The sequence below is a fragment of the Oculina patagonica genome, chromosome 5 (assembly GCF_052425735.1).
Source record: "Oculina patagonica isolate OP01 chromosome 5, crgOcupat, whole genome shotgun sequence".
Lineage (NCBI taxonomy): Eukaryota > Metazoa > Cnidaria > Anthozoa > Scleractinia > Oculinidae > Oculina > Oculina patagonica.
Genome location: NC_135762.1, coordinates 17,845,511 through 17,857,871, shown reverse-complemented (window position 1 = coordinate 17,857,871; position 12,361 = coordinate 17,845,511). Strand labels below are relative to the sequence as shown.

Sequence of the window (12,361 nt, the reverse complement as noted above, 5' to 3'; positions counted from 1 at the left end):
TTTATAGCACAATCAATGCACTAACTACAATGCACTAACTTGACCAAGTGAGACTCTGATGAAGGTGGACTGAAGCCACCACAGGGAGCCCAGGCTCACGCTCTGACAACTCGGTCAAAATGGCGGCGTGAAAATTATAAGGATTTGTATGAAACTTTAGGGGAAAAAATGTTATCGTACGAAAATATAATAAACCGCTAGTAAAGTTCACATTTAACATTATATGTTGTCTATGTGACGTTTCTTGACTGTTTTAAAGCATTTAAACCCTATTTAACCGATATTTTTAATTTTAGTTTACTCATACCTAAATATATGCAAGGGTGAACACTTCCGACGCTAGATAAACACCACTGTTCGACAAAAATGAGCCAGAACTTGCTTTTAATTTGATCCACTTTCTTCAAAACCTCGCATGGGCATAGTTCGAAGACCATTCTTTTACTGCAGCAAATTTTTGATTCGCCTGCCTCTCTTCGCGATTTAAGAATACGAGAAATATAACCATGTTCTGCAAACTTTTAGCTTTCTCCAACACCTTGAACCAGAGAGAGTGGACGCATTTTTAATTAGCCTTGCCTTTCACGTGCAGCCTCACGCTATGATTGGGCGACAGTTGTCAGGGCGACGATACTTTTTTTCCCGTAGGGGAGGGAGGCAAACGAGACCGTCGAGGGTGCTCTGCCTGTACACTGGCCTGAGCTCCCACAGGGTGATTTTGCCTCACAAAAAAATTCTAGACTCACAGGTGTACCGCGAGTGAATTTTGTAAATCCCTTGTGAATTTAATTCGTCACACTTCACAAAATAACACGCGACTACAGCAACATCATCAACAATGTAACAAAGCAAAGGGCAATAGCTCAGGGCGTTCGATCAAAGTGTCCGCTTATGTAATAAAAAGTCAAAAGGTTAGCGTAAACTACTATTATTATCGTAAATGTTTAAGCGAAATATTTTAGAAATTGAACATAGAATACAGTATTGGTGAACGTGTTTTCATTTTAATGTAAATGCGATTACTTTTTAAGTTCTCGCATAAATTGTGGAGAATGAATTAAGAATGTAGTCGACAAATGCGTTTTGAATCTTGCTACGTTTCTTGTCTGTTCTCAGCTGAACACCAACCTGCATGGTACTAGCATTAGCTATTACATCCGAAGGCTCTTCGCATAACTTTTTGCAACTACTGAGATTTTAGCAGCATTTTTGCTTTGTCGCGTGTCTGTGCTTTAAATTTGTGTGCGGTCATAATATTAATATGCAAGGTTTTGCAAAATTCCGCCATGGTCACGTTACACCAGTGAGTCTAGATTCGTACGTGAGGCAAAATCAACCTGTGGGAGCTCAGGCCAGTGTACATGAGTAAGGCAGAGCACCCTCGACGGTCTCGTTTGCCTCCCTCCCCTACGGGAAAAAAAGTATCGTCGACCTGACAACCATCGCCCAATCATAGCGTGAGGCTGCACGTGAAAGGCAAGGCTAATTAAAAATGCGTCCACTCTCTCTGGTTCAAGGTGTTGGAGAAAGCTAAAAGTTTGCAGAACATGGTTATTTTTCCCGTATCCTTAAATCACGAAGAGAGGCAGGCGAATCAAAAATTTGCAGCAGTTAAAGAATGGTCTTCGAACTATGCCCATGCGAGTTTTTGGAGTGAGTGGACCAAATTAAAAGCAAGTTTTGGCTCATTTTTGTCGAACAGTGGTGTTTATCTAGCGTCGGAAGTGTTCACCCTTGCATATATTTAGGTAAGAGTAAACTAAAATTAAAAATATCGGTTAAATAGGGTTAAATGCTTTAGAACAGTTTAGAAACGTCACATAGACAACATATGATGTGAAATGTGAGCTTTACTAGCGGTTTATTATATTTTCGTACGATAACATTTTTTCCTCTAAAGTTTCATACAAATCCTTATAATTTTCACGCCGCCATTTTGACCAAGTTGTCAAAGCGTGAGCCTGGGCTCCCTGTGAAGCCACTACAAAATTTAGTAAAAACCAAAACAAAGCAGCTCAGTTAAAAACAAAACTTTTTAAAAATTAAACAAGTGACCTAGTCTAGCTTTAGAACGCTTCAGTCATAGAGATAAAAAAGTAAAAAATCTCTCATTCTCGTATTTTCGCTGACTTTGCAGGTTCATCGTGCTGAACTTTTCAAGTCCCACTCTCTTACAAACTTACAAGATGCATTTAACAGAAGTTATGCCTTGGCTGGCAAATAAATTAATCAAAAAGGAAAAGATTCTCAAGGTACGATGTGGTAACACGGCTGCTAAGGTTAACAACTATCAGGTATCATATCCCTAAAATAATGGAAATTGGGGGCTTTTTCGCAAACGCTACAAAATTGTGTTACATTAAAAAAAAAACATCGGCGAAAAGCACCTATCTATACAAGGTAGTGCCTTTTCATTTACGTAGACGACAAGATCGGCACATACAGGGTCTCTAGCATGTGGTGTACGTTTAGTTGCGCTAACCCTAACGAGAATTTAAATTGTCAAATTTTATTAGCTTAGCACGAGAATTACTTGAAAACTTGGAAGTAAAGTTTACAGTATATATTATTAAAATCGCTCTTTCAGTATCAGTGCTTCTGAACGATAATTCTGAATCGTTTACAGCAGGATGTGTTTCCCACTCCATCGCCAAGTTGCCTTTTAGACATCCTTTTCAAAGTGAGGCTTATTGCAAAGTCTTAAAAGGTTTAATAATTGTCATTTGCTTGAGAATAAGCATGCGAGTGCATCAAGCTTTATGCACCTGGCTTCATTCTGAAATAGTACGAAAACGTCTCATTATGCGGATGATGTGGTAGTAGTAGTAGTAGCATCTTTATTTATAAAGGATAGCACAAGCTAATAAACCTGTTGCTCTCCTATTCACAATTATTAAACCAAAAAGCAAGATATACAATAAAAAAACCTACGATATATTATATAAGAAACGAATTATCAATCAAAAAACTTATTATTAAAAACTAACTAAAAAATCTGTTTTCGAAATAAGAAAATTGATTTGAATTGATTCGGTTGTGGTGGTGAATTTGAATTGATTTGCAGGCTTCTTGGTGCAATGATTACCAGCAGCACAAAGTTGAAATGTTTTACGAACTCTTGGACTCCAATGGTGCATCTTCAAACAGTTCGGATCCCTGTCGTCAGTTCACTATAAACCCAGTACAAGGAACATCTCTTTTCTTGCTGGGAGTGCCATCCAGGAGTGTACATAACTGCACTGATAGCCCTGTCACTCACAACGAGGTTTGTACTGTTATTGTTAGCTAGGGACTACTGACAACGAACAATCCCAGAATTATCATGGTTTTAATAGTCCGCGAATCTTAAAAATAAAAAATAGACTTTGGAAGCCAGTTAGTATTTGACAAAATATTCAATATGAGAAAAAAACGAAAAGAAAGTCAACAATAATCTGTTTACTCAATGTTGGTGTTGAAACGAGTGAAACTTGCAGTAAATGCATCTTCTACACAGGAGAAACAGAACATTACAATTTAAGGATACTTACAAACTACCGATTAATATTTCGTTTACTTACAGGGATGTTTTTGTGGGAAGTCTTGCGATGTTTGTTCAAGTAATGCCGAGTTGAACTGCCAGGTTAGTCTCGATAACGAACGTTGTACTCCATTATATTGAATATTATACAGAGTTGTTTTCTCTATAATACTCAAGCTCGAGTTGGGCATGTCATTTGAGTATACCGCCAGTTATATAACATTAGCATTCTTAAACGGCGCGTTGTGGAAACACTTGTTAGTGAATGTGTTTTGGTGGTATTGCATATCGTCTTTCGAATCTTTTGTTTTACGTGATCGAACACCAAGAAATGACCTTTTTAATAAACGATTTGAAAATACGCTCGGCAGTTTCTAAGTATAAGAAGTAGATGATATGTTTTCCTAATCAGTAAGTTTATTTTTTTTAGTGCCCTTGCTCATGTCATATGTCATATGATGAATGTGATAATTCTGTTACAAGACTTTGGACGTCATCACCATGCCCTGGTAATTACATCTTTAAGTTGTGAGTGCACCATTGACATCTTCACCAAATAATTAATTTTTTACATTGCTTTTGAGTAGCAAAACTTTAAAAAAATCTAGGCTGGAACTCTAATTGTAAGGCCCTGTGCCTGATACCCTGCTATATTCTTATTGATTAATTTAATCAAATAAAATCGTGGCCATGGCAACTTTGGTTTTGTTAAGGATCGTTTGGAAGTCTTAATTTACTTGGTCTACTTGCTGTTTCCACAATGCAACAAAACAATTAACTTCATTGCTCATGATCCATCTGTAGTACCAGCTCCTCCGCTGTTTGACACAGAAAAGGAAGAGATAGCGTTGCAGGATGCACTTGCCTCTTTACCTATGTGTGCGCGTGATTGCCTCAAAATGTGAGTGCCAGTTGTAAACCCATTATGATATTTGAACACAATATGACAATAAATACTTCTTGGCCATTAAATACAGAATGACTTAAAAAACTCCAATTTCAATCAAGCGACTTAAATAATTTCAAAATTATTTAAGCGGTTTTCATTTGAGGGTCATTTTAGTTTCGAAAAATCAAAACCAGCCAAGCCACCATTCGTTTTGGGTTTGCATCTAATTGGTTGAGAACGTGGCGCGTTTTTTTTAAACCAATCACATGGCGTAGTGATGTAAAACCAAAAACGTACGGATTACTTTCGACAGTCAGTTAAAAACCGCTCTATTAAAGCAATTTGAAAAATAAGTATTGCCCTGTCTGTTGCCTAATAATTGAAGTTTGGAGGAATTTTATTGAAAACGTTAAACTAAAAGATCAGTGAACACTTGACGGAGTTCCTTCTGTGTTTGTTTCTAGAGGAAACGTAACTGAATGTGAAAGAACTGTAGGCTGCCACTGGTGTTTTAACAAAGAAATTCCATCCTGCAGCTCAGAATGCAGAACAGGGCGAAGGTAACAAACTAGTCGATACTGTCATGAGCAGTGATGAAGAAAGAGGAACCATTGATTATTTGTGGAGGGTCCTGAAGGGGTAAAATGGGAACTGGGATTTGCCTATTTTTACTGGGATTTGCATATGTTTTTACTGGGAAAATGGGATTTGGGTCACTGGGACTGGGATTCACAACCAGAAAATGGGAATGGGAAGCACGTCAGTACACGAAAAAAACATATATTTCAGGCTCAATAATATTCCTCAAGGCATAGTTACAATGTTGAAAACTCTGAAACAAAACCAACGCCTGCACGCGCAAGTGTCTTTCAAGTGGCGGTCAATTTTCCTGTCAGTGATTTAGTTACTGAGCGGAACAGCTATGACTGAGCATGCTCAAACTAGCGTTGGGTTAACAATATGAGCGAAACACATCCTCGTAACCAGGGTCTTCATTCCCTTTGAACAGCGATCTGAAAACGAGCGAGTCTGGAAGGTTCTATTTGGAAGTCCAAAAATATCGGACTTCCGGTTGAATTGCGCATGCTTAGCTTTAAAAACCATGACTCAACGATTTTTCTTTGTGTTTACTTCCGGCCATTTTATTGTTTTTAAAACCAATCAAAATCAATCTTGCAACGGAGCTTTTGAGAGTCGCTCGTGTCGTCAAGATTGCGCAGTATGGAACGAAGACTCGAGGTACGAGATTGGACGAAACGTGACGGCAATTCCTCTACTAACCTAGTAACACACACGGAAAATTGTGAATAAGACATTCCTCTGAACTGCTCACTCAAAGAACTGGAGAAAACGTTAATACGGATGTGTTGAGTTGAAAATTTCAGAAAACGAAAGGGATTCACCGATTTCAACTAGCAGAAATAAAAACAGGATTTAGGACAATTAAACCAACACAGTTACTGCACGTATTGTGCGTTTGAGCCTTGATTTTTCATGCACTGGGATTTACCAAAACTTTCACTGCTGGGACTGGGATTTGAGCAAAAAATGGGCTGGGAAATGGGATTTAGGCAAAATTTTGGCTGGGAAATGGGATTTAGAACCCCCCTTCAGGACCCTCTTTGTGGTCAGAGGTTGTTTTGATATCACTTGCTGAAATGCACGGATCAAGTCAAATGAGAATTAAAAGCAGCAATTTTAACCAAAATCAAAGATAAAAGCTTTTTATTCTCCTATCGATTAACCAGAGTAATGTAAAAGCACTGGTGTTGCCAAGGAGTAGTTTTCTTCCCATAGCTACATGTAGGGTACGAACGTTATGTGGGATAGAAAATATTCTAAACAATACAATTTACTGAGTCCAGTCAGAGGTAATGTCGTTTAACTGCATGGGCGTGAGGAAAGGTCTCTCTTTGTTAACTTGGTTAAAAATGGATTTACACGAGTGTCACGAGTGTATCACGATCATTTGCTGCGATAATATCTTCTGTCTAAAATAAATTATGAATTTGTCCCTCTTTCACAAATTATTGCATGGAACAATCAATATAGCCAACAGAATTTTTTCCATTTCTTTTTTCCTTTCAGTTTGACAATGCATGTCCTCTTCCCTTGCCAAAACTTCATGAACTTATCTGCTATACAACAAAGTACTGTCAAATCCTTGTTCAAGCAACGATTACAACACCTTGTTCCCAATCTCTCTGCGCTAAACTTGGGTACTTTACAGCTACAGAAGGCAAGTATAGTAATTAACTTGGAATATTTACGGAAGAGAGAAATCGAGACCATGCATGTTGCGATGTTAAAGTGTTTTAAACTTATTTAAGCCTGCAACTGACATAGACCCCTAAAACATAGTCATACTGCACACACATCTAACTATCTAAGAACTTTACGTTTAGATTGTTTCATATTTTAAACTGAAACATTACTGGCTATTTTTTAACAGGATGGAATCGTATTTAAATTGTATGCAACAAGCTCAAACAGTGATCTGAAGAGCTTGCAAGAAAATATACAACACTTGGTAAATGAAAGTAAAATTGTACTTGGACCTGTTGCGGAATTACCTGAGATTTACACTGCCAGGGGCCCTGAGCAGTTTACAGAGTAAGTTGTGATAACGTAGTGAAGAAAAAAGTCAGCATTGGAGGCGAATTCTATAAATGTGGTTGTACATAAACATTTTACTTTGACTTTAAGTTAATGCTGCGGCGATTAGAAGGCAGGGTACACAGCAGTTTAGTGTACTAATAAAGCACCAAGAGGAACGCGAAATCAGTATGCAAGTCAAGGTTCTTATATTTAGTCTTCCTGATAGCGCACGGCTTGAACAATATTTAAAGGCTAAATTCAATGATTTCCTTAGTGTGATCTGTGGTTATTCTTTTCGATGAAGGTGAACATGGCGATCGGTTTCATGACAGTCATAGAATCATGCAGTTCTGACGCTAAATTTGTGTGAACATATTCAAAGCTCCAAAACAATGCAGATGGACTTGAGACACTGGCGCAATTTAGAATTCTCTCAAAAATATTCCCATACAACGTCGAACAGTTTGGTAACAACATTGGGCGAATTTAGGATTTTTTTTATTTTGGTATTTTTTAACGATTTCTTGTGGTCTCTTTAATTATTGAACTTCAAAAATGCCCCCTTTTGTCATAGAAAACAAGTACGATGTAGTCATTTCACTGGAGCTTTCAACTGTTACTTAATTGAATTACATATGTTCAAATCTCCGCAGTCTCCATATTACACTCACCTTGGACCCGGCTCTGCCACAGTCCTCGCAGAGTACAAACATACAGGCCCAGCTGCACTCAATTTTGATCACACTGTTGGGCAATTCACAAGTCAGCAGAACTCGTCGTTTAAAGGTTAATGAGGTAAAACCGTGTTTTTTAAGGTGCATTTGAAGTTTCCATATTGGTAAGGGACCGGTCATTATTTATGAGAGGGGGGGGAGGGAAAAATATGTTGGAAGGATCAAAATTTCTGTAAGGCCCCCCCTCCAGGCCGTGTAAGTAGCAAGTGCCCCCTCTTCTTTATTCAATATTTACGTGATGACCCCCCCCCCCCCCTCACCTCATATCTCCCTTTATATGCCTTAAGTAATTATTAAATGCATGTTACATACAATCTTAATTGCACACTTGTTCTGATGCACAAAGGCTGGATCAACACTTAGTCAGCCAAGGCTTCTTTGCTATGGATACTCTTCCAGCAATAGGGCAAATTTTGGATGAGTTATGTGTATAGTAAACATACCTAATTATTAACTCCTTGACTTTGGAAAAGTGATAGTTTTTACAAATTATGCTCTCGTGGTGAACACATATGTAATAACCATGCAAAATATAATTATTTTCCAATGATTTTCCTAAAGTTGTAAAAGAACTTCTTTCTTGTTGTTATATCATGTTTTATTACTTCTTGGGCTATTGCAGTGATAATCATTTTGTAAAAAGAAATCATTTCAGTCAAACCAGATGTTAAAGCAGACAGGTCTGGATTCTTTATTAAACTAAAATTTGAGATAACAATGGAGTTTAGAGTGCAAACAGTATTTCTGTAAAATACAAATCACTAAAGTTGTACATAATAGTGGAGTTTAAACAAAAGAAAACAATAGAAATAACATAAAATTGTACAATTTAGCATCTCACTGTTTCACTTATAGTGTTTGCACTCTTCTATTTAACTGTTTTACCCAACTCAAACTGCTGATCCCCCCCTTAACTTCTTTATAAAAAATTTTAGCCCCCCCCCCCTCTTGCCACTCTGAAATAGCCTTGACCCCCCCTTCTTTTTTTCCCTCCCCCCTCTACATAAATAATGACCGGTCCCTAACTGACTTATGGCAAGTTAAGCATGAAGTTCTAGTATAAAAGAGGCCTATCTTGGCCATCCTTACAACAATTTGTCAATCAAACTGATAAAAACCTAGAGTATTTTCGGACCAAGATCTTTACTGATAAAATGATTTTCCATTCGTTTTCTAATGATTTTTCAATTTTCTAAGAATGTCCTGTTAAAGCATTTGCAATTGTTTCCCTGTTTTTTTTTTTACGGTTTATTTTTGTTCCATGAGATTTTGAAGCATGTTTAGTGGGGGTCTTCAATTATTAAGCCATTAACGCCCAGATTTCGCGCCCTCGCGCCCGTAAAGTGTAAATCCTGGTATAGCGGAACTTCTTGTTCAATGATTTAATTTCCTTCGCTCTGTCTCTTAAAATTACTATTTCTATCCTAGACATCTGTACAGTTTTCTTTGAGCAACGAGGGTGAAATAAGCATGTATCCAATCAACACAATGAAAGAACGACTTGAACAAGCGGTAAAATCGGGACAATTCTTTCTCAACGTTCCTCTTGTTAATGGAGAAGCTGCCACAGCTAAAATTACAGTAACAAAAATGTTTGCTCTTGGTGCGTTTGATTACCTGTGTCATCCATATTCATCTTCACCGCCAACACCGCAGCCGACCACTGAGCATGCTACCAGTACCACAGGTGAGACGACCTTGACTAATATGACCCTTTGCATCGCGTTTTGGCTTTCTGCTGATAGTTATGATAAAAAGGGCCATATTCAAGAAAAGGAGGTGCCGCGCTTAAATTGGACATTCAGTTATCAAAGTTTAAACTCATCTACAATACTAAAATGTAATTTAAAAAAAAAACTAAAAAGGTACAACGTTATAACAAAGCCCGATTATAACGGGCACATTTTCCCAGTCCTTCGCGTTGGAACTTCGTTATATCGGGATTTTACTGAATATCAAATAAAAGCCAAAGAGATTTCCGTAAGGCTTGCTAAAAAGTAAAAGATGAAAACAGGATGCTTTGGCAGGCTCGTGCTAGCTCACCCAGTTCAGGACACAACTTAAGGTGGCTCGTACCAGTTTTCAGGTTTTTGACTGTGCGACGTTTGGAAGAAAATGGCCAAAAAAATAATTAAAGATCGTAACAAAATTTTTGTATAATTAAATTACGTCATCAGTGGTTACCATGGCAACAGTAGGCAATGATTTTTTTGGACCCTTTTTCAGTTTCCAGTGCTTATATCTTGAAAACTAACTCGATGACCCCCATTTTTTTTCTCGTGATAACTTTAAGCATATGAAAAAGAAACTGTATAATTATTTTAAAAAAATTCTACGAAGCGGATTTTTTGCAAATGCAAAAAAGAGCAATTTGTAAGTAATTAAAAATTCCTTTCGTAGAATTTTTTTAGATTTTTTCTGGCGTTTCCTTTACATAAAAGGAAAATATTAGGGCAATAAAAAATAGGGGTCATCGGGTTAGTTTTCTTGCTAAAGCCTTCGCGAACTCAATAATTCCCACGCGCGTTTCCGCGCACTTTAAAATTTCGATTTTAAAAGTTTGGTATTTACTCATGCTCAGTTCTGACTACCGCTGATCTTTGCGGGCACATACGCGCGCAACACGCGTGGACTTCCCCTCGCTTTGTCTGCGAAACTTTTCCGCTCAGGATTTTATGGGATTTAGCCAGTTTCAGTTAGCGCCAGTTGTGCCTCTTAGGTCTTACTGTTTAGTATTTCTTTGTCTGAATAATCATGTGTTTGAAAGCGAACTCAAATAAGCTGAAACGAAAAAAGTGGAATTGAGTCACGATCTCCGACAAGATCGATCGTAGCACATGCGAATTTGCTTTTGTAACTCGAGCAGTGAGATCCGAAAACATTTTGACTGTCGAACATTAAGTTGACTTAAAATGTTCTTGTTGAAAAAACTTCAGTGGAACGCGGAATTTCTTTCTTAAAATGAAGAAAAGCAACCTCGCACTCGGCCGCCATGTTTGTTTTTCTTTTCAAATCTCGCGCGTGACTCGTGGGCATGAAGCGTGACGCGCGCGCTAGTCACCAGACTTCCCACGCAAGAAAAACCGGTACGAGCCACCTTAAGACTGGGGCTGCACAAGCCATTTGTCTCAACACGCCGAGATCGACCGAGAAAATAGCTTTCGGACAAATAGTCTTAGTTGTAACGCGATGTCAGAACTTTTTAAAATGTCCTTGACAGTATTCGAGTTAAATGAATGTGTGTCCAGCAGTAGCAATGAAATATATATATGATAATGCAAATGCGGCCTTACACTACTGAAGACCTGAAAAAAAAATTTTCAGGCTCTGAGCGGGAGTCGAACCCACGACCTTTGCGTTGCCAGTGCAATGCTCTACCACTGAGCTATCAAAGCCACATGAGAGCGGTCGTATATGGGTAATCCCTTTATGGTGGACATGATACTCGGCCCAAGTATATGTGAAATAAATGAATGTGTGTCCAGCAGTAGCAATGAAATATATATATGATAATGCAAATGCGGCCTTACACTACTGAAGACCTGCTCAGTGGTAGAGCATTGCACTGGCAACGCAAAGGTCGTGGGTTCGACTCCCGCTCAGAGCCTGAAAATTTTTTTCAGGTCTTCAGTAGTGTAAGGCCGCATTTGCATTATCATATATATAGTATTCGAGTTGTTTTGTACTCTGCGTAAGCCGATTGACGGAAATGTTAGGGTTCATGGTTTCAACTAAAGGAAAAATCATAACAAGAGTAAACTTTAAAGCTTTAAAGTAGAGAAGAGAGTTGTTATCTCCTTATTACAAAAGCTAAAATAAAAAGGGGAAATAATTGAATGTTATTTCTTTTTTAGAGTGGAGTGTAACCACGTCCCGCTATACGTCTCCTACTGAAAAGGAAAGGGAGCTTAAACAAGGTCTTACTCCAGTGGAGATAGGAGTAGTTGTGACAGCTTCTCTACTTGCTGCCTCTTCATGTCCCTGTATTTTATTTTTATTGCTTACAAGGAGAAGGCAAAGGACAAAGAAAGGAAAAGTGCTCCCTGAAGGTGGTCCTGATGAAGACCTACCGTCTGAAATATCAGACCTGTCAGAAATTGACGCGGACATGAACATAGCTGTCAATCAAACTTATTGTAGTCCCGGGCAAACGAGAATTCAACTCACCCCGAGAGAGGCCTGGGCTAGAGCAAAACAACTCACTATTCCAGCGCCAAAAGCTGTTCCAGAAGGGGCGTGGTTTTAATCCTTTTTATGTGCTGTGATATATAGCACATATCAAACATACGCAGTATTAAATCAATGAAATTGCTCTTCCTCGCAGAATTTGTTATAACCTAGTACGTATACACGAGTTTGACCAGTACTACCAGTCATTTGTTTCCTTAGGCGAGATTAGGGGTTTCCACAAGTTGCTCGAGAAAGTTGCTTCAAAAATCCAAAAAAGTTGCTTCTGATGACAAAAGTTGCTCGAAAGTTGCTCCAAAAAAAATTCAAAACTCTGCTTCTAATTAAGATAATTCCTTTTAATTTAATATATACTAATTTCCCTTTGAGGGTTAGATTTGAAAACAAAAAAAGATTTCTAAGCAATTTATGCAATTTTACAGCAAAAGAAGT

At 38.1% G+C, this 12,361-nt stretch overlaps 1 protein-coding gene across 5 annotated transcripts in view; it reads left to right on the top strand.

Annotated features, from left to right (window-relative positions):
- The window catches only part of LOC144653068 (VWFA and cache domain-containing protein 1-like), a 49,816-nt gene extending 37,659 nt beyond the window's left edge, over positions 1 to 12,157 (top strand). For 4 of the 5 annotated variants that reach the window (XM_078512984.1, XM_078512983.1, XM_078512982.1 and 1 more), the window contains 11 exons: positions 2,138 to 2,294; positions 3,065 to 3,265; positions 3,563 to 3,622; positions 3,951 to 4,029; positions 4,325 to 4,421; positions 4,874 to 4,969; positions 6,498 to 6,648; positions 6,862 to 7,022; positions 7,661 to 7,802; positions 9,170 to 9,428; positions 11,596 to 12,157. In XM_078512984.1, the coding sequence (XP_078369110.1) occupies positions 2,138 to 2,294; positions 3,065 to 3,265; positions 3,563 to 3,622; positions 3,951 to 4,029; positions 4,325 to 4,421; positions 4,874 to 4,969; positions 6,498 to 6,648; positions 6,862 to 7,022; positions 7,661 to 7,802; positions 9,170 to 9,428; positions 11,596 to 11,987 (1,795 nt within the window). In that variant the 3' untranslated portion in view covers positions 11,988 to 12,157. The remainder of the gene's footprint in view (positions 1 to 2,137; positions 2,295 to 3,064; positions 3,266 to 3,562; positions 3,623 to 3,950; positions 4,030 to 4,324; positions 4,422 to 4,873; positions 4,970 to 6,497; positions 6,649 to 6,861; positions 7,023 to 7,660; positions 7,803 to 9,169; positions 9,429 to 11,595) is intronic. The other variant, XM_078512985.1, reaches the window with a different exon arrangement.
- Positions 12,158 to 12,361: the final 204 nt, after the last annotated feature.